Below are 21,063 nucleotides of genomic sequence, written 5' to 3'. Positions count from 1 at the left end.
GGCACACCTCAATCCAGGCCGCACCTCCTTCTTCCTGCCCCCGGGTCAGGTGCGAAGGACATGGGTGAGACTGCGTCCGGCCAGGATAGGGGCTGCTTCCCCCCATTCAACCTCTTCCCCAGCATCTCCCACCCAGCCCCCCAGTATCCGGTTTCCTGGCCCGCTGATGTCCTCAGCAGCAGCTGCCCCCCAACCCTCCTCCTACCCAGTTTTTCGCTCCCTCAGCGCAGTCTTCTCCCAGCTCAGATCCCCACTCTGGAAAAATTCTCCTTCCTCCCCTCCAAAGACTCAGACCGAACCCTGCTTTCCAGCCAGGCCGGGGGTGGGTGGGGGACGCCCAGCCTTGGTCATGGCTGACATTGCTGACCCGCCCCTCCACCCGCAGCTCCTTCTCACTGCAGCTGTAAGCTTGTCTTTCTAAGCTTCCTTCCTCCGCCCAACCCGCCCTCCTCAAATCCTCCTGGTCAAGGCCCCTCCACCAGAGGGGTGAGTGGGAGACCACTGTACCCACTATGAGAGAGAGAGAGAGGGCTCCTGGGTTTAATCTCACCCCAGCAAGCCCCCAGGGGCAGGCCCAGCCTTGTCTTTTGACCTCCAACTCCACCGGGGTGGGGGGCACAAGGAAATGTAAGCCCCCGCTGCTCACCCTGGAGACGGGAGCTGAGGGACCCAGACCGCGGCCACCACCCCACCCAGCCTGTTTCTCTGCCCGTGGTCAGACCTACGCCCATGAGATACACCGAGGGCATTCTGCACCGCGAATCCCCTCGTGTCTGAGCAGCCTGGGTCTACCATAGGGGTGGGGGAAGGCAGCCTTCCTACCCTTTCCTTCCGGAGAGAAATGAGGCAAGGCATTAGCACTCTGGCCTGGGGCTCTTCTGATCTTGGCCTGCACCTGGGCGAGGCTGCCTCTACCCCAGTCCAGGCGCAAGAGTATCTGCCGACGGAAGGCCCGCCCCGGCCTCCTTGATCTCCCCTTCTGCTGGACCTCCATCCTCTCTCACTGGAAGTTCTTCCCCTGCCGCCTTCTCTCTTTCCCGCGATTGCTGAAGCTCTGTCCTCTGGCATCTTGGAGGAGCTGGAGGGTTGAGCCCCTCCACCTTCTGCTCTTTACCCTGTGCTGCCGTCACTCCCCTTTCCTCTGTCTCCAGTCCCCTCTGAGTCCTCTCCAAAGTCCTGACCTCTTTCTGGTTTGGAATCCTAGTGTGCCCCCCTGGTGAAGCTGTCCTGGAGTTGTCTGCCCCCTGACCTCTGGCAGCCCAGATCGCTCCAAGCTACTGGCTTAAAGGACAGTCTTTGTGCTTCCTTGGTGGCGACGACGTGTAGGGCACGGATGTCACCCCGGGCTCTAACCTCATTTCCCCTTCACTGCAGAGGCAGCTTCTCCACCCCCACCTAGATCCACTCGCCTCAGGACGGAAGAGGAATTAAGAACTGACCGTCCTTGGTGGTTAGCTGGCTTTGTTTTCAGCCCAGAGAGAGGAGAATGATTAGTTAATGGTGTTAAGTGAAGGGAAGGGGGTGGGGGCAGGGAAGCAGAGCAGCATGCCCAGCTCTGAGCTTGCCAGGGCAAACAGCATCCTTCAGCCATGCCCACTCCTGCCCCTGCAGACAAACAAACGCATCCATTCCATTCTGGGCCCTGGGCCAGTCCATACCTTCATTCTGGGGGATGGGGCAGCACCATTCTCCTCTTGTTTCCCCCCCTCCCCCACCTCCCCCAGGCTCCAGGCCTCTGGCCTGGCCGGCCAGGCATGGCCTCTGGCTGGAAACTAATGGAGGTGAGGAGGGGGTCAGCAAGGTTCTGAAAGAAGAGGCTGATGTGGTTTGAGAGTCATTTCCACGTCATCAAAACGCCATCCCAGAGCATCCTCTCAAGTCACCTGCCCATCTCTGGCATTTGCTGCCTCACCCTGCTCCTCCCCCAAACAGCAGCAAGGCTGCCTGCCTGGTGACAGGACTCTACCCCAAATCCAGGCCCCCTTTTGATCCTCCCTGTTGAAGGAGTCCCCGTTGATGTGGACCCCTTTCCCAGAGCCAGGGTGCTTGGGGTCTCTATGAGGCAAGTCCGTCTCACTTGCCAGGGCCTTAGTTCAAGAGGCCAGAGGACCCAGGGTTTGGGAATAAGAGGAGCTGCGGGGTCCCCCTCACCTCACTGTGTGGCAGATCCCACTCAGGCAGGGCAGCCTGAAGTCAGTTCTGATTCCTCCTCCAAACCCCTACCCCCAGCTGCTGAGCCATAAGCCACAGGTGAGCTTAGGGGGCTTGGTGGACGGGGGCGGAGCCCTGCTGCAGGGGGTCCTTTCAACCCTCAGGAACTGCAACAGGTGCTGGGGGTCAAGCTGGAGACCTGCACCCGTTAACTCTTTCTTCCCCCTCTTTCCTTCATTCAGGCAAGAGGAAAATGAGTCCAGGCTGGGCTCAGTGAGTGAAGAGGGCAGAAGCAGAATTCTCAAGATCTGGGCTTGGACAAGTGCCTATGAATCCAGCCCCTCCCTCCTTCCTCTAGTCAAAGACGGCCTTGCAGGGGCTGGGGTAGAAGGGGCAGTCCTTGGAACGCCGTCTCCACTCCCAAGTACAGGTGCCTCTGGGTCTGTGGGCTCTTCCCTCAGAGCTGCCAGGACTGCCAGGCCTGGGGGCAGTGCCAGGCCGGCAGCAGCTGCAGTGGTGCAATCGTTCTGGGAAGCATGATTTTCTCTGTGGCAGGGGTCCGGCGGGGTGGAGGAGGAGGCGGGGAGAAGAGCCTAAATGGGAGGGAGGCCCCCATCAGGGACACCAAGAACCTGCTCGGCGGCTCCCCCGCCAGGAGGTCCCCCAGGGCTACACGGGCTGGCTGCGGCTGAGCAGCAGTGAGCGCGGCGGGGGTCTGACCCGGCGGGACTCCGGGAATCCGGGCCAGCTTCTCCTCGTTGCCGCCTCGACCAGGCAGTCCGGCCCGGAGACACCTGTCACCGCCCCCTCTCCGTTCCCCAGCTGGGGGCTGGGAGGAAGGCTCTGGCCTACCCCCCCCACCCCCCGACCGCGCCGCGCCGCGCGGCTCCGCGGCGCAGCTCCGGGCATCTCGGCGCCGGGCCCGCCCCCTAGGGCTGCGGCGCGAGGGGCGGGGGCGTGGGGGGGGGGCTGCGCGGGGCGTGGCGGGCGGGCCTCGGCGCTCTGGCCCCCTCCCCCGCCCCCCTGACGTCAGCCCCCGGCAGCTGCGAGCTCCCTCACTTCGCTCTCGCCGTCCGGCCGGGAAGCATGGAACGGTCCGGGCTCATCTGCGCCTTCCTGATCGCCGCCTGCTGCTGCTGTCGCCGCGCCGCGGGTGAGTGAGCTCGCTGGGGGGGGCCTGCGCCCCCAACGGCGCGGCCCGGCAGTCTTCGGCGGAGCGTGCCTGGGAGGAGAGCTGGCATAGTGGCGGGGGCCGGGGCTTTGCGCTGAGTCGTGCGCTCCTCTTCCCCGGGTCCCAGGCACCCGGCGCGTTGCGCGCGTGCAACTCTTCTTTGCAGCCAGTTTGCAGCCTCTATTCCAGACCATCTCGGGAGCAGAACTGGGGAGGTGGGGAGGGGGCTGCTGCCTGGAGCGGGAAGGGGTGGAGCCAAGTCCCTGGGGCCGCTGGTGAGAGCTTTTCCTCAGGTGCTTTCTCTGGGGGGGCCTGTGATTGGAGCCTTGGCGGGAGGCGCCTCTACAGCGCATCCCCAAATCCTGAATCCCGCGCCCGCCTGTTGCTGGGAAAAGCAGCTTCCTTAGCTGGAGGGGTGCGCCGACCCCTCCCTCTCCCGCCTGGGCTTCGAGCCAGGCTGGAGGTGAGCGAGATGGGGAGGAACGGCGGCTCCCACCCCGGCAGGGCGTTGGCAAAGCCTGGAGGGCGGTGTGGGTCGCCTCGCGCCTACCCGGTTGACGGGATCACAGGTGGCAGGGACGAGGGATCGAGGATTACCAGAGTGGAAGCGCCCCAGACTTGTTACACCTCCCGGAATGGGACCACGTTCAGGTGGGAAATGCGCCCCTGCACCTCGGAGTTTTTCTCTGGAACTGCCTAGGAGCCGGGCGCTCCCTGGTTCACGCTGCCCTTGTATGGCCCGCAACGGTGTCGCTTGTTTCTCTTGGCTCCTTTTCCCGGGCTCCAGCCGCTGCCTGGCTGGGGAAGGAGAGGTCTAGGCAATACCCAACTTGATGGCCTCGTGCCCATGCCGACGGTGTCCCTGGGGTACCCCTTGGCTGCTGCCTTCCAATCCCTTCTGGGGAAAGGGCTAAATCGGGCTCCACCCTCTGCAGAAGGTCCAGCCCCACCCGGCCCTGCTCTTCTAGCTCTGGGGAAACGGAGTCAGGGGTGTGAAGCTTTTGCTCTGGGTTGAAGACCACTCCATCTGCCCTTGTTATCTGGGAGCCAGCCCAGGCCAACCACCCAGGCACCCGAGTCCAGCCAGATGGTATGGAGTGACATCACCTCCTCGCAGGGCGGGCAGCACACTAGCACCACTGATGTCACTCCTGCTCACTGCCTGGCCCTTGCCCTGACCCCTGCCCTGACCCCGGGGAGAGATTCTGGCCCCCTCCATGACTCTGACCCCTCCATACTCACAAGACTCCCAGGATGGGGTCCCCTGAGAGTGTTGGATGTTCAGGGCGGTGCTGCTTAAGGAGTATGAAATAGGGGCCTCCTGGCCAGGGTTGCCCTTTGGGTTTTATGGGGGATTTGGGGAGGGTGTGTGTGTGGGGGGCAAAGGGTAGAGATGTCTTCCTCTGGGTGTGGGGACAAAAAGGGCCTGTGTGCCCCGGCCTGGCACATGCCTTGCATTCCCACACTCTGAGCTCACCCGGGGAGGAGGGAGCCTGGAAGGAAGGGGCCTTCCTCTTGGCCCAGAGCCGGGGTTGCCCCTCTGCCAGCCTCATCTGGGAGGTTTCTGGTGCTCAGGGTCTCTGCTCCAATGACCAGAAATGTCCATCCCCAGCTCCCTTGAACCGGGAGAGGGCTGGCCCAGGGTTGGGGGGTAAAGAGTGCTTGAGGGGTAGGAGAGGACAGTGCCCTTCAGACCCTCGAATTGGCAGGGAGAACAGCTGCGGCGAGCGCGTGCGAGCGGGTGTGAGTGCAGGGCACGGAGAGCAGCCGGACCTGACACAGCTCCTCCCCCACCCCCTCCCCGCCAGGTGTGCCTGGAGAGGCTGAGCAGCCCGAGCCGGAGCAGGTGGAGGCGGAAGTGGGCGGCATGGCCCTTCTGAAATGCGGCCCCTCCCACTCCCGGGGCAACTTCAGCCACGCGGACTGGTTTTCTGTGAGTGCTTGGGCCCCAGAGAGGGCAGCAGGGGCGGGAGGCTCTGCCCTTCATGTAGCCCCAGGACGCTCACCCCCTCCCTGCCACCTCCCCTTAGGTCCACAAGGAGAAGCCAACGCTCATCTTCCGCGTGCGTCAGGGCCAGGGCCAGAGCGAACCGGGGGAGTACCAGAGTCGGCTCAGCCTCCAGGACGGAGGGACTACTTTGGCCCTAACAGGCATCACCCCCCACGATGAGCGCATCTTCCTGTGTCAGGGCAAGCGCCCCCGGTCCCAGGAACACAGGGTCCAGCTCCGTGTCTACAGTGAGTGCCCTGTCCGTGCTGTCCGTGCCTTGTGGGCAGCGTGGGGCGTCGGAAGTGGTGGTCCCATGCCCCTCCCCATTTCTCCCCCTTGTAGAAGCTCCGGAGGAGCCACTCATCCAGGTCAATGCCTTGGGCATTTCTGTGAACAGTGAGGAGCCTGGGGAGGTGAGACATGCCGGGGTGGTCGGCGGGTAGGCAGGAGCCAAGGTGGGCTTGGCGGGGTTGCAGAGGCAGGGAGACTCACACTCTGTCCTCCTTAGGTTGCCACCTGTGTGGGGAGGAATGGGTACCCCCTTCCTCAAGTCACCTGGTACAAGAACAGCCAGTCCCTGAAGGAGGAGAAGAACCGTAAGTCATCCTCTCTGCCCTTAAAAGCCATGCTTGTGGCACAATAAGGGGACCACCTTGCATTTTATTTTAGTTTTTTTTTTGGCCACACCACGCGGCGTGCGGGATCTTAGTTCCCTGACCAGGGATCGAACCCGTGCCCCCTGCATTGGGAGCACAGAGTCTTGACCACTGGACCACCAGGGAAGTCCCTATTTTACTTTTTTTTAAAAGTACACAAGTGATCCTTGAAAATATTCTCATAAGAATTCAAACTATGGAAAATCTAGACGGAAAATTTCCTTCCTGCCCCAGACCCACTCCCAGAAATAGCTCTGCTATCAGTGTGTATGTATTCACACTGATGCAAGCCTTGATTTCAAGCCTACTTCTAGGTACTTACTCATACATGTAAATATATCTAGGACTATATAGGCTTTTGGTTTTTTTTGGGGTTTTTTTGGTTTTTTAATTTTTTTTTTTTTTTGCGGTACGAGGGCCTCTCACTGTTGTGGCCTCTCCCATTGCGGAGCACAGGCTCCGGACGCACAGGCTCAGCAGCCATGGCTCATGGGCCCAGTCGCTCCGTGGCACGTGGGATCTTCCCGGACTGGGGCACGAACCCGTGTCCCCTGCATTGGCAGGCGGACTCTCAACCACTGCGCCACCAGGGAAGCCCTAGGCTTTTGTTTTTTATTATCTAAATCAGTGGTTCTCAGCTAGGGGTGATTTTGCTCCCCTCCGGAACACTTGGCAGTGTCTGGAAATATTTTGGGTTGTTGCAAATGGATAGGTGCTACTGGCATCTAGGGGGTAGAGGCCAGGGATGCTGTAAACATCCTCCAGGGCACAGGGCATATCCAGACCCAAACGTCAGTGGTGCTGAGGTCGAGAAACCCTGATCTGAACGGCACTGTGTGCTACACATTGTTACACAACCTTGTTTTCCTTTTGACAACAAGTCTTGGAAATCTTTCCAGGTCACTATTTAGATCTACCTGATCGTTTACCTACTGCCGGCATTTCACACGGTGTATGTAATATAGTCTAGCTAACCATTCATTCCCATTAGTGGATGTGCAGAGTGTTTTCTCATTTCCTTTTTTTTTAAATCCCTGCAGCAGTATTTGCACACATTCTTGTATGTGTGCCTATGTGTGTTTGTCTGGGGTAGATTTTGAGCAGGTAACTGCTGGGTTGAAGGGCCGCAGCTGGCATGGGTACCTGGCCCTCTACAGGGGGTCCCCTGCCATTCCCCCGACCCAGGAGATCATAGGGTGGGGTTGGAGGCGGAGCTGAGGCCGAGACCTTCGCCTCTTCCTCCCTGCCCAGGGGTCCACATCCAGTCGTCCCAGATCGTGGAGTCGAGCGGTCTGTACACCTTGAAGAGCGTTCTGAAGGCACAGCTGACCAAGGAGGACAAAGATGCCCAGTTTTACTGCGAGCTCAGCTATCGGCTGCCCAGTGGGAACCACATGAAGGAATCTAGGGAGGTCACTGTCCCTGTTTTCTGTGAGTACCGACGCATCGCAGTGGGGCTGGGTCCTGCTGGCTCTTGGGCTGAGAGCTGCCCCCTTTGCCTGTGCAGACCCGGCAGAGAGAGTGTGGCTGGAAGTGGAGCCTGAGGGGATGCTGAAGGAGGGGGACCGCGTGGAAATCAGGTGTTTGGCTGATGGCAACCCCCCGCCCCACTTCAGCATCAGCAAGCAGGTGCGGGGGCCTCTGTTCTGGGTGCAGGTGGGCATGCAGGAGTGGCTGGAGGTGCACTCCGATCACGCCTTTGTCCTCTCCCAGAACCTCAGCACCAGGGAGATGGAGGAAGAGAGGACCGATGACAACGGGGTCCTGGTCTTGGAGCCCGCCCAGAAGGAGCATAGCGGCCTCTACGAATGTCAGGGCCTGGACTTGGAAACCACGGCATCGCTGCTGAGCGACCAACAGGAGCTGGTGGTGAACTGTGAGGGGCTGGGGGCCCAGGACAGGGGGACCAGGCTGGGGCGAGAAGGAATTTGCCCCACCCTGTCCTGCCTGACACGATTGCTGCATCCCCAGATGTGTCTGAAGTCCGGGTGAGTCCCGCAGCCCCCGAGAGCCAGGAGGGCAGCAGCCTCACCCTGACCTGTGAGGCAGAGAGTAACCAGGACCTTGAGTTCCAGTGGCTGAGAGAAAAGGTACCCAGGTGGGCTCAGGTCTCCAGGGCAAGGGGCTGTGGGGTGAGTGGGCCTAGGAGTGACCTCTGACCCATCTCTCACCCTAGACAGGCAAGGTGTTGGCAAAGGGGCCTGTGCTCCAATTACGCAACCTGAAACGGGAGGCAGGGGGAGGCTACCGCTGCGTGGCATCTGTGCCCAGCGTTCCCGGCCTGAACCGCACCCAGCTCGTCAACGTGGCCATTTTTGGTGAGGCCCCAGGCAGAGATCAGGCGGCCCCTTGAAGCCACCTTGAGTTGGGTGGTTTCAAGCTCTTCGGGGACCAAAAGCCACCCGCTGCCCTGGGGGGCTCTGGTGGGGAGGGGGTGGCAGGCCGGCAGAGTTTGCTGTCTCACCCTTCCCCGCCCTTCCACAGGGTCCCCGTGGATGGCACTACGGGAGAGGAAGGTGTGGGTGAAGGAGAACTCAGTGCTGAATCTGTCCTGTGAAGCATCAGGGCATCCTCGGCCCAGCATCATCTGGAGCGTTGACGGCACGGTGAGCAGGCACATGGCAGCCTCCCAGGCTCCCATCCATCCCTGCGCGGGCTCTGCAGCCACGACCCGGCATCCTCCCCACCTCTGAACTGCGTCTCCTTCCCTGTAGGCCAGCGAACAGGCCCAAGATCCACAGAGTGTCCTGAGCGTCCTGAATGTCCTTGTGACCCCAGAGCTGTTGGAGACAGGTGCTGAGTGCGTGGCCTCCAACTCCCTGGGCAGAAACACCACCGTCATTATCCTGGAGCTGGGTAAGGGCTTGGTCCTGCCGAGTGGGACGGGGGCGAGCCCAAGCAGGGCACATTCCTATCCCACGCCGCCCCCATCCATTTAACCTCTTTCACCCCAGACTCGAACAGAACCACTAGCCTCGGCACCTCCACCGTCAGTCCCTATGCCAGAGCCAACAGCACGTCCACAGGTGAGCTGGGCTGGATCGGGAGCAGGGCTGTGCCAGGGGATCCGCACTCTGCCCTGACCGGGAGCCCGGAGGAGCTCTGTCGAGAAAAGCCATCAGCGGCCCATCTTCCATCAGCCCTGGGCTGGGCGGGGCCGCGATGGTAACGTGGCAGCCTGGGGCAGGGAGTGACTCGGGGTGTCTTTTTGGGACAGAGAAAAAGCTGACAGAGCCCGAAAGCAAGGGTGTGGTCATCGTGGCCGTGACCGTGTGTGTCCTGGTCCTGGCTGTGCTGGGCGCTGTCCTCTATTTCTTCTACAAGAAGGGCAAGCTGCCGTGCGGACGGTCAGGCAAACAAGAGATGTGAGCACGGCACCTGGCACCCTGCGCCCCACCCCATCTCACGCTGCCAGCTTGTTGCCTCCTCAGGGACGTTCCCCTGCTGGCCCCTGTGCCCACTCAGCCGCTAGGAGCAGGAGGGGGACCCTGGGTCTGAGCGCTCCCCGCTTCACCGCCACTGCCCAGCCTCCATCCACCACACCTCCTCCCTCTCACCCCTGTCGCCCTTCCCTGAGCCGGCCCAGAGCACCTAAGAGCCCTTCAGTACCCAGTCCCACGTCCCTCCCAACAGCACCCCCTTCCCTCGCCCCCGAGTTGCCAACCTCTTGCCTCCCTCCCTCCTCCCAGCACGCTGCCCCCGTCTCGTAAGGGCGAATTTGTAGTTGAAGTTAAGTCAGATAAGCTCCCAGAAGAGATGGGCCTCCTTCAGGGCAGCAACGGTGACAAGAGGGCTCCAGGAGACCAGGTAGGAGGCAGTTCCTGTGGCCAGAGCCTGACACATCTTCAGGCGCTGGGAGCGGCAGGGGCTGACGGTTGCTGAGCACTAACTTTATCCTTCATCCTTCCCTGTTGGAGATGGGGAGCCGGCCCCATCTTGCCTTCCTAACACCACGCACAGACGGTAGGGCCAGGCAGGTGGCTGAGGGACCCCGAGAGAGGGTAGCTGCCAGGACTGAGAACAAGACGCCGCCCCGTCACCATTTCCCGAACAGCGCTGGCTGCGATTCGGGGGCCTCATCTCTTATTCCCTGCCTTGCCATCTCCACCCCCTCCCCGGCTTCTTCCCTCCAGGCGGCTGCACCTAGTTCATCAGCTGTGGCTTTGGTCCCTCCTCTCTTTTAATGCTCACACCCTAAACCCTGGTCGGTGTCTCCGAACACCCCCCTCACTTCTGCTCTTCACCCATCTTTAGGGAGAGAAATACATCGATCTGAGGCACTAGCCCACCGAATCACACGGCGCTCCCTCCCCTGCCTGGAACATTTCCTGTTCCCTGCTCACCTTCCTCCCCAGCACTCAGGATGGTCACCAAAGCCTCTAAAGTGGACTACAGAGAAGATCCCCCTCCAGCTCACCTGCAGACCCCATTTCAGAGGGCGCACGGGCTAGGACCAGAGCTGTCCTGAGAAGGACCTCACGTGGCCCTGGAGGCCCCCTCTTCGGGGACCTGTCCACCACGGTCTCAATTTGTTGAGTGATGCTCATGCTGAGGAGGGGGCCTCGGTATCCCAGAAGCGCATAGGAGAGTTTCTTGCAGAACTTGTTTTCTCTTTACACATATTATGGATGTAAATACCTGTCTTCTACCATCAGCCGAATTAGGTAGCCTATTTATCTTGAGCTGATTTCCTGCTCCACTGCTCCAGGGCTGGCTTCATAATTCAGCTGTATCACTGAAGTAAGGATGCAGTGAGCCCAGGCCTCTCCCTGCTGGTGAAGTACGTTGCTCACACCAGTTCTGGAGAGACCCCAGCGGTATCTAGAAGCAGTTGCCTGCCTGCCTGCCTGCCTCTGGAGTCCCCTTTGCGACACTCTTTTCTTTCTCTGGGCAGAAGTCAGGACCTGGTGTCGTTCCTTAAAAGGTATCCTGGGTGTATCTCATTGTCCCTGCAGTGAGGAAGCTGGGTGCCACTTTCCAGAGTTAAGGCGATTGGGCCCGAGCCCCCGCATTCTTTTGGCTCCCCTATCCTCTCAAGGAATCACATTAAGACTGAATGCTGGGGGTAGGGGTTGGAGTTGAGGTCCAGACTGTCCTTTACAAGGGTTAAGGCTGTAAAGTTATATCAGCACCAGACTTCTACAGCCTAAGCTAATGGGCCTAGACCTTAGAAGAAAGGCCCTAATGGGAGAATGGTACTTGGACATGAGAAACGGGCCTGGCTAGAGCTTTGGGGTATGTATGTCTCTGCGTGTGTCTGTGCGCACGTGTGTGTGTGTGTATATATATGGTTTTGTTAGGTTGTAAATTTGCAAATTGTCTCCTTTTTATATATGTGTATATATATATGAAAAATAAAGCTTAATTGTCCCAGAAATCTTACACTGTTTTTTATTCATCATGGGTACCACAGCAGCCGGGGGCCTCCAGAATTGGAACTGCACCAAAAGGAACACAAAACCCTTTGCAGCTGGGAGCGGGGACCAGGCGTTACTCTGCTCCTGAGCAGAGGGCTCAGGCTCTAACACGGGATAATCAACTACTCAGCAGCAAAGCTGCCCTGCTCTGTCTAGGCAGCCTGCAGAGCCTGGTGAGCTGTTGGCAAGGAGCTACTGCCCCTCTCCCGTCACTGAGACTGCCCTCGGGGTAGCAAAACAGACTTCTGCTGATGAACTGGTACGACTAGGCATCTGGCCCTATAGCTCCCCAATATATAACTCCCTAATCCACAAATGACCAAGAACTCGGGTCTGCTACCACAAAAGAAACTTTATTTAAAAATATTTTTTTACAGACATGGGTGCCTGAAAAAGCTCTTTAGTTAACTGTGTATGGAAATGAAAAAAATTAATAAATAACATTAGTATAACAGAACCTCTAAACATTAATACACTGGCAAAACAAAACGGACTTAAAATGAAAATGAATCTTAAAGCTCTGCTATTCTCTGTAAGAATATTTACCTTCTGTTTTATTCTTTACAGGTGAGAATGATTAAATACTGCTAATATAATTTTTTTATATTAATGACACATTTTTAAAATAGTCCACAAAAAATCTCATCTAAGTTTTCATTTTGTTTTATTTTTAACACTGATATACAAATGGGACTCTTCATTCTGGAGAAAAGTATCAAGTTCTCTCCAGCCCCACCCAGGCCAAGAATGTCAAAATCCTGAATAAGGAGGACTTTGAAAAGAATTGTTTCTATCTCCCAATTCTTTATTAGTTAAAGGCAGGGAAGAAGTGAGAAAAGGAAAAGAGATAAGTAAAATGTCATCATACAGAAAACTTTTTTATTTTTGGTCGAAACCTACAGTGGCCACAATACCGAGGACAGGCTTCTGTTCCGGTACGTGGTCCTTGCTGCCCTTCCCGGGGGAAAACTCGCCCCTGCAGAGGGCACTAGTTGCTTAATGCTCTATGTCTGAAGTTTTCAAAAGAAAGGAAAGCCAAGTCTAAGGGAGAGGCAGGAGGTCTAGGCCAGTTCAGGACCCAGCAAAAAGACAAGACAAAACGACCAACCAAACAACCTCCCCTTTTTGGGAGGGTCCACCCTACACTGTTCCATGAAGTTGGGTCATTAATAGGATCAGGAGGCTGGGTCACTTGAAATGGTCCAGAGTAGGCCTGGAAATCATGGAACATTCTGTCTCTTCCTGCTGAACACAGAACGTTCAACCTGATAACTAAGATTCTGACTGGAACCAACCGAATGATCCTGGGATACAATGCTCATTTCTTCCAACTAAGCACCGTGGCAGGGAGAAGGGACCGCGGACACGCTGCACCTGGGGGCCACCTCCCCAGCCGCACGGAGCACCTCCTCTCCCCTAGACCGGAGGGACTAATGACACTCAATCAAGGTAGGGGAGCTAAGACTCTGGTATTTCCATATTAAGTCCTAAAATGCAGCCTGGGATACAGTGCTGCCTTAGAAAGGCACAAAATGTTTGGCTTTTTTTTTTTTTTTTTCAGTGTGCTAAAAATTGTTTTGTTTTGAATAAAGGAAAAAAAAAGATATATAAGGTTAAAAATCCCAAGTCACCACAGCCAGAAAGCAGATGTAGGAGGTACCTCATAGCTGCCACACCCCTACCACACGTTTCAGCAGGAGGTCAAGGCCAAGACACTAAAACAGTGCTGAGAAGGGCAGGTCAGGAGAGGAGGTATCCATTCTCATGGGCATGGCTCACTCACCCAGACAGAAGGAAGAAGCCAAGGAAGAGAAAACACATGGTCTACAGACCTGTAAGCAGTTCTCTGCCTCTTCAGTTTCCAGACAGCCATAAGCATGGCCACCCTCACCCAGGACAGGGTCAGAGGTAGACAGGGCGGAGGGAACTGACACAAAGGGCATATCACCACGCATGTCAGAGTGCCGGGCGTGGGCACACTGCACACCCCACTTCAGGGCTTCAGCACGGAGGCAGCGCAAGGCCTGAGGGGGCTCAGAGAGCACGTACGGAGCAGTACTCCTCTGGCCTCCCAAACTGGCCCAGGGGTAGAAGGAGAACTGCGGGAGGGCGCCTCACACACTCATTTTGGGGACTGGATAAGAATATGGGGCCGGGCAATCAGAACTCTGATTGGTTCCGCTGCCAAATCAGTAGGAGACCTGAGGTTCGCTTTCAGCCTCTGCTCTCTGCAAACACAGGGAGTGGTCAGCCGCATTCTTCTCAAGCACCCAGCAAGGGAAGGGGCGGCGAGATCTCCAAACAGTTGTTAGTCTGTCGGCCAACAGCTGGCCCTCTGGCACCGTGCTCTCCAGCCAACTGCGGGTGAGCCTCCGGGCAGGCCTCGCTCTCCCCACCCCGATTTCCCCCACTTACTCCTGGGCTACTTTCTGGAACCAAGAAAAACTGGTGCCTGCCTTTGGAACCAACCCATATTTCCCACAACTCTGTGAAGGTGAGGGGCACTGCTATCCCCCTGCCCCTTAATCCTGGCGCCTAGAAGGGAATTTCAAACACACAGGCCCCAGCCTGCATCACGGGCCTCAGTGTGTATCTTTGGATTATTAGGTTACTTCTGTGTTCATCAAATGACTCCAGTAGTTAGAAAAAAGTTATAGGTTATTATGAATTGCCTTAATAACACAGGACAGGCTCCCGGATGAGATAAATAAGATCAAAAGATTCAGGCAAGCAGAAGCACAGTTTTAAAAAACCAAAAAAATAAAGGCTTTACTATCGGACGACAAAGGAGGCAACTGGACAGGGAGGACAAATGCATCCTGTCTAAAGAGCTCTCAGTAAAAAGTCTCTCTAAATTGGAATCTATACCTAATTTATATCCTGGCAACTGTCCCAACTTTATAAATTCTTACTGGCAAAGTAGCTTCTGAGGCACCTCAGAAGGCCTGCCTAAGAATATTACTGCAGAGCTCCCCTCATAGAGGAAAGACCAGATAAAAGGGTGGGGAGGAGGGCTTGGAGGGAGGCAGGCCACGGGCCCATAGAATGAGTATGTTCTCAGCACTAAAACCTGAAGAGAGCCCAGAAGTCCATGGGTAGGGGCTACAGTGTTTTTGTGATCTGCTCTCTAAATGAAATCAAAGAAGGCTAGAAACCTGAGACTGAATGAAGGCTAAGAAATGTCACCTAAGAAAAGACTAGCTCCGGAACAGGAGAAACTGCTCCTAAAGAGGGAGGTAAGAAATCTTGGATGCCAAGACTCATAAAGGGAAGAAAAACAGGAAATCAAGAAACAAAGAAGACAGTAACCTAAATTAACTTTAACCTAAGCATTTCCTCCAAGTCCCAGACATAGGCCCATGCCTGCCTTTCCACTCTCAAAAAAGCAGTATGGTAAGTTTTACTACTAGAGTAAAGTATGTTAGGGTATCTATCCCCTCCTCCCTGAGAACCTCCCCCTGCCCCTACTTCCCATCTGAAGCAGCATGCCGCTGCTGCCCTGTGTGGCAAGGTCGGAGGTCAATACCTGATCAATGTGCTGGGCTGATCATAGTCTTTCTTGAGAATATGAACCAAGAGGCGCTGGGAATCTGCTAAAACTGTGATCCCATTTAATGGTGAGCTGGGGGTCGTGAGGACTGGGGTGCCTATTTTGGGGCCATGCATACCGACAAACAGACCAACGAGCAGAAGAAAGGACCAGCTACAAAGTCTCTCAGCTCCACGCAGAATCAACTGTACTGCTTATCCTGGGTTCTGGGAAATACCCTGCATCCTTATGATTCCCTCCTTTCTCCTGCTTGAATACTTCTGTTTCTTGCATCCAAAGGACTGCTCAGCAGAACGGTCAAAGATACAGCCCTGACCTTCTTCCACTATGCATCCATTCCATGCATTAAATGGCTACACGCATTTCTAAAGAGAGGCTGTTAATGTAGACTGAGATCAAAGTAGTAATAGTAATGCTTTATGCCAACTGAGAATACTTTAGATAGAATTTCTAGGGCCTGGAATTCTAGGAGGATAATAACGTGTTGACCTTCATACTAAGTTCTACAGCCTCTAAGCTCCGTACCCCTAGAGATACAGGCTGACATTTCTGAGAACTGACTGAGTTCAACCTATGTTACTGCCTGGCTCTTGGGAGACCAAACAACTGGTTGAAGATCAGGGCCCAGAAACAGGTGCCCATCCCTCTCGCACACCTTCAGCCCTTCTAAGACACAGGATTAGCTGAAAGGTTGTTGAAGGATTGGAAAACAAGTTCCACATAGAATGGGAGATGGTGAGAGGTCCCAGAAGGGTGATAAGAAAACTTCCTTATAAAGGGGATCAGAGGTACAGGCAGCTCAGTAAAAAGATCAAGGAAGGCACTAGAGTGGAAAGGGGTCTGTAGGCAGATGCTTTACTTAAACATTTAACTGCCCTATTGTGCAACTCTGAGCCAACATACCAACCCACCACCAAACAGATTCTACTTAAACACATAAAAATGGTGGGTATCCATGAGACTTACATGGAGGAATCTCCCAGACATTGTCAAAGCTATAGGAAGACAATAGGGGTTAATGGGAGTGTTTTGAACTGATTTTTAACCAGGAGAGCTCTATAAGGAAATGTCTACATAAAAGAGCTGCGAATATGACCTGCACAATCTTACTGGGAACGGCTATTTTAGGGCCAAATGCACATGCTAGACAGCCCAAGTACAACCGCTCAACATCAGTAAACCACCATGTGGTGGTGGGGGAGAACACAGAGCTGACACTTCAGGCTCATGGTAATCACCCATAAACACTTGCTGAATGAACAGACACAGTGTTAGAGCCAAGCCAATGGTCAGAACACTGTTATTCCATGGGCAGTGGTCACTGCAGAATCAGAAAGGCCAACAGCAAGAAGGGGGACTTACAGTTTGGGAAGAGGGCCTATACCCCTCCGCCTTTCATGATGTGAGGTAGGAGAATATTCTGCACTAACACCATGGCTGAGCACACACAAAAAGGTCTACATCCTGTTAAAGAGAACATATAGCTGGTCCCTATTTTGCAAGCAAATATACAAAAATTCATGTGTAAGATTGCTGATTGGACCATAAAATATATTTTACCTTTCTACAGAGGAAATAAATATTTTAAGTGTGAGGAATAGCAACCTCCCAATTTTTTTTTTTTAAATCCACAAAACAGCTAACTGATACTAAGAGTACCATCCCACACCCTGGGTCCTGGTGTTGAGAGTCTGTATAGGAAGCAAAAGAACAGAAGAATGGCAGAATATGTAGAGTGGCACTGGGGGACAGAGAGGGCTAGTGGAAGAGAAGGGCCGTCCACAGGTATATATCACTATTTACATAAATATTAACACATAAATGTTGAGACGATAAACTGCCTAATCTATTATTTACCTAAAGGGAGGTATATCATTGAGCCCACAGGGTTTTTCCACTTTGATAACTCCTGACTTCAATGGAAGGAGTACAGCACGTGCAGCTGATTAAGTGCTGCAAAGCAGGCACCCAGCAACGAGGCAGGCTATGTAAAGCAACCCAGGGAGACACAGGGAAGCAGGAGACCAGCTTGAACAGAACAGCCTAGTGCACTTGAGAAAAAGGAAAACATCAAAGTGGTTTTTACCTTACTTACCTGACAGGTAACAGAGGAGGAACCATTTGTAATTAAGAGCGGGAAAGGGGATGTGTTTGCCGAAAATGGCGAAATTCAAAGCCCACTTGTGAAAGGGCAATTTTAGTTAAAATCAGAGCAGAGCCAAAGAATTAAAAATTGCCATACAAATGGAGGACAAAGAATGGGTTATTGGTGCCTTAGTCAAAGAAAAATTTAAGATATTAAAGTTTTGGAAATATCCTCAAAACAAAAGCCATGCAAAAACTTTCCTGAGCCTCACCTGGCAATCTCAGGCATGGACCCAGGCATGACCTCAGAGCATCCAAAGAGAAAACCCCTCACAGAATGGTCTAAGACCCTGAACACCGGCAGATAGATGGCCGACAAGCTAAGAACCAAGCCATGCAATGGTGCACACCTAGTTCAACCTAGATCCCCACGTTCAACACAGGGATCTGGCACCTAGTTTGGGGGCTGACCTGACGAGCCTCAAGGGTATTCAGTTATGAAAAGAAAGGATGAACCTGCCTTTAGCCTATGTAAGTAAGGACATAATCTCCAAAGAAGATTTGGGATGCACTCTGAAAAGGCAAAAGATATGCAGAACCAGTGCTTTGTTCTCTTGATAGATCTTCAGACTATGGGTAATATCTACAGACAAGGAAAAATTCCAGTGTGGAGAGGTATGCAAACTGCTGCCATTTTCTCTAGTTCTCTGTCTAGGCCTTTAACATCTAAACAAAGTGCAAAACTGAATGCTACCACAAGTGAAGCACTGTGCTGGCTTTGAGAAGGAGATGCTAGTTACTGTTTCCTACCCTCTGCCGCTTTCCTCTGCCCTCTGCATCGCGATTCAGGCCCTCCTGCACCTGTTGGGGGCTGTATCATTTTCTGCCACGTAGAGGAGACACTGGGTAACCACAGCAAGTCAGCAAAACGCCCTGAACTATCTCCTCTGGGAACATAAATGGCTCTGAGGCAAGAGGAGAAAATCAAAAGACCTAGGAGTAGCTAAAAGCCAAGAGAAGAGTTAGATAAAGTTTTAAGTCCAAAGACGACAAGATGGGAAAGAAAACAGGTGTAAGGAGAGTCATTTCTCTTTGGATCTCGTGACAAAACCATGATTTAGATTGTGAGGAAGGTAGATTTATCAAAGAGCAGGCTTGCTTCTGACACGGAGGAAGGTTACACCCTGCTAGGGAAGTCAGTAAGAGGCTCTGGCCACAGAACTAACTGAACTCAAGTGGTGCCTTGGCAGTATCTGCAGGAACGTACCAACGGTGCCCCACGCAAGACTCTGAGTCTTCTTTACAAACTGGCGATGGCACAAGCTGCAGGGCTTTTCACATGTTGTCTGCCTGCAGTAAAGTCATTTATTACACCCAGTGATGTCTAATTACTGTGGGGAATGCAGTCACTAAAGAGTATATAGGACCTAACGTGAAGAAGAAAGGGGAAGGAAAGGAAGAAGGAAATGCTACATTCCCAAAGCCATAGGCACAAGAGAAAAGCAAGGGTGGCATCAAGGTAGGGTTGGTACTAATTATCAGCAAAATGCTGTGCTATCTTGGGTGGTATTCCCCCCATTCCTTAAAGGGCAAAGAAAAAAAAATCATCTCTGAAAATACAACCTGGCTCATATTCAAAGGGAGACACCCATAGAAGCTGAAATTCACTGGGAAGAAAAACTGAAGAGATAAATCTTTATTGTCTGTTTTGTGCATTTTATGTACAACAAGGTAAAGAGCATGTGAATGGAGCTTCCTAAGAGCTTCATGGTATTTGGGCCAGAAAGCCATGCTGGAAACAAATGTTTTCCCTTCCCATTAAGTAGAAAGCCTCGTGACCTACATTAGAACACACACCTGGCACCAAGGCAACTGACTCCCACAGACTATTTTCTGGGGAGCGCGTGGAATGTATCTGAAGGCCTCTATCTCAAATCAGTCACTATGTAATTAGGATAATTAAAACACCTTTTTGAAAACAAACTCAATGTTCCTATAGAAACAGTGCTTTGGAGTGACCAGTGTTCACTGCGAGTATCAAACAGGACCATAATGATAGAGCAACAGTACTTTTTTCCCACCTATCTACCAAACAAATCAATACCATCACACACAATAGAGAACATCCTATAAGCTGCTCGGCTTCAGTAAGGCTGGTCATAGCAAGCCCACTGCCAATGACAAGACACCAAGGAGGAGGAAGGAGGAGGAGACTGAGGAAAGGATAGAGGGAGGGTGTTTTAAAAATACAAGACTTCAGCTATGCACATGATAATTCAAGCCTAAGGGGAGTGTTGGAGTTGTAATACACACTGGGGTTGGGTATAAAACCACAGTTGATGGAAGTCTTTAAGATTCCTTCTTAAACCTCTTGTGCTAATTCCCTGCCTGGGATTAACACACACAGCAGGTAAATCGTATAATCACAGGACACACACAACCACAGACAGACAGACAGACAGACAGACAGACAAGACGCACACGACCACATCCTTAACCTAAGAAAGTCTTAAGCCCTCAATTAGGATTTACAGCACAGTGCTTCTCCTACTGCTTTCTGGACCGTTCCCCAGGTAGGCTACCATTTAATAAAAATCCACACTCTCTCCAAGTGGGGAGGGACTGAAGGACACCTTCAAATGCACTCTCAAAACAAATAAAATAATAAAACATCCTAGCTGCTCCATTCTCATTCCACTGCTTTGAAATCTTGGAACCACAGATGTGATATCCCACACAGGGCAAGACCTCATTGTGAAGTCTCCAAAGGAACCTCTCTGCCCTTTTAGGTGCTACTCGAGCAAGAGCTCCTGGCTCCTTGGTCCTCTAAGCTGCGGCACGGAGGGGGTGTGCTAGGTGGCTACATGGGCAGGAGAAGAAATAGAAACAAATTCCCGGAGGATGTTTTTGGCCATTTCAATATTGTTGTGGGCAATGACCAGAGCTTTCTGAATGTCCTGGTAGGAGTATCCCTGACTCATGAGGCTCTCAATCTCACTGGAGAGCTGCGGTGAGGTGGCGGCAGTGCTTTGCTGACAGCTACCTGCTTTTCTTTCAGAGTTGATTCTCCGAGGGAACGGTTTGGGTGGCCTCTCAGGAACTTGGGAACCCTCAGTGAAGTCTGGAAGAAATAGGAAAGAGAATGTTTGCAAATCGGGGTGGGGCGGGAATCCTCATCTAGTAACAATGTGCTAATACGAGATATTATGGACCTGCTGTCCGTCAGGTACACGTGCGGTCACAAGGCGGGGTTTTACAGTTTCAAGGGCTTCTGTCTACAGCCTCCTCCCCTCGCAACACAACAACCTTCAAAAGACACCACGTGCCTGTCCTACCAACAGGAACCACGCTGCCCTCCACACAGAGCACCTGCACCTGCACCACGCTTTACACTGAGCACCAAGTTGTCACCCACATCATTGCCTGAATTAGTTAAAAAACACTTCTGAGGGGCCAGAGAAGACACTAAACTTCTCCCCATACAAATAAGGAAACAGAAATAAGCCTAGGTTGCAGCGAAGAAGCATTAAACAAGGTTGGGTGGGTGGGGATCACCGCCTGTTTGGGCTACTGGATGCCATGTATCTTTTTCACCAGCTGTCCTGAAGGCTGTCTTCCATTTCTAGAGTGACAGCAACTCTGGCTGCTGCCCTCCCAGGCGGGCACAGGTGCAAGAAGAACAGTCCTTAACAGTCAAGGCTCAAATGCGGGCTGGCTCCAGGCCTTCTCAGTGTGCTTTCCAGAGCTGGCACATCTCCTTTCCAATGGGACAGGGACGGGGCCCGGAAGTGTGGTCTGAACCATCAAGATGAATTACTACTGTCATCATGCACACTCAACAGAGCCAGAAATCCTATTAATACTTAATCCCAGCACAGGAAGAGCCAGGGTTTAAGGAACAACCTCATTTCTAAGTCTGGCAAAATCCTCAAGAGTCTGAATACAGTTTAACTTCCTAATTCGGGACCCAGGACCAGCTTTCCTCCCACTTTAGTCCACTCCTTCCAGCTACTGACTTACAGTCACCAGGCAGTCACCTCTGT

At 53.6% G+C, this 21,063-nt stretch overlaps 2 protein-coding genes across 5 annotated transcripts in view; one reads left to right on the top strand and one right to left on the bottom strand.

Moving 5' to 3' along the window:
• The first annotated feature begins 3,137 nt into the window (after positions 1-3,137).
• On the top strand, positions 3,138-11,345 carry MCAM (melanoma cell adhesion molecule). Of its 4 annotated transcripts, none has more exons than XM_059070611.2 (16): positions 3,138-3,304; positions 5,131-5,255; positions 5,353-5,560; positions 5,655-5,725; positions 5,821-5,908; positions 7,220-7,399; positions 7,476-7,597; positions 7,682-7,844; positions 7,940-8,058; positions 8,145-8,286; positions 8,453-8,574; positions 8,683-8,824; positions 8,923-8,994; positions 9,186-9,333; positions 9,658-9,775; positions 10,223-11,345. In XM_059070611.2, the coding sequence occupies exons 1-16, from the start codon at positions 3,238-3,240 to the stop codon at positions 10,250-10,252; spliced, it is 1,917 nt and encodes a 638-aa protein (XP_058926594.1). In that variant the 5' UTR covers positions 3,138-3,237; the 3' UTR covers positions 10,253-11,345. The 4 variants fall into 4 exon arrangements, with proteins under 4 accessions (XP_058926594.1, XP_058926593.1, XP_066895236.1 ...); XM_067039135.1 differs by lacking the exon at positions 3,138-3,304 and adding an exon at positions 3,833-3,973; XM_059070610.2 differs by lacking the exon at positions 9,658-9,775.
• Positions 11,346-18,701: 7,356 nt separating this feature from the next.
• CBL (Cbl proto-oncogene) overlaps positions 18,702-21,063 on the bottom strand; it is an 85,117-nt gene continuing 82,755 nt past the window's right edge. The window contains exon 16 of the mRNA XM_059070603.2: positions 18,702-20,141. Coding sequence (XP_058926586.1) covers positions 19,873-20,141 — 269 coding nt within the window. The 3' untranslated portion in view covers positions 18,702-19,872. The remainder of the gene's footprint in view (positions 20,142-21,063) is intronic.

This window comes from Kogia breviceps, chromosome 7 (assembly GCF_026419965.1).
Source record: "Kogia breviceps isolate mKogBre1 chromosome 7, mKogBre1 haplotype 1, whole genome shotgun sequence".
Lineage (NCBI taxonomy): Eukaryota > Metazoa > Chordata > Mammalia > Artiodactyla > Physeteridae > Kogia > Kogia breviceps.
Note: the sequence above shows the minus strand (reverse complement) of the source record. Positions and strands in the feature narration are given on the sequence as shown.

Bases quoted from the DNA above. Each gene is read 5' to 3' on its own strand.
- MCAM (XM_059070611.2), top strand. From the start codon at position 3,238: ATGGAACGGTCCGGGCTCATCTGCGCCTTCCTGATCGCCGCCTGCTGC. The intron at 7,845-7,939 runs GTGAGGGGCTGG...CTGCATCCCCAG, and splicing joins ACAGGAGCTGGTGGTGAACT to ATGTGTCTGAAGTCCGGGTG. The intron at 9,334-9,657 runs GTGAGCACGGCA...CCCTCCTCCCAG, and splicing joins CGGTCAGGCAAACAAGAGAT to CACGCTGCCCCCGTCTCGTA.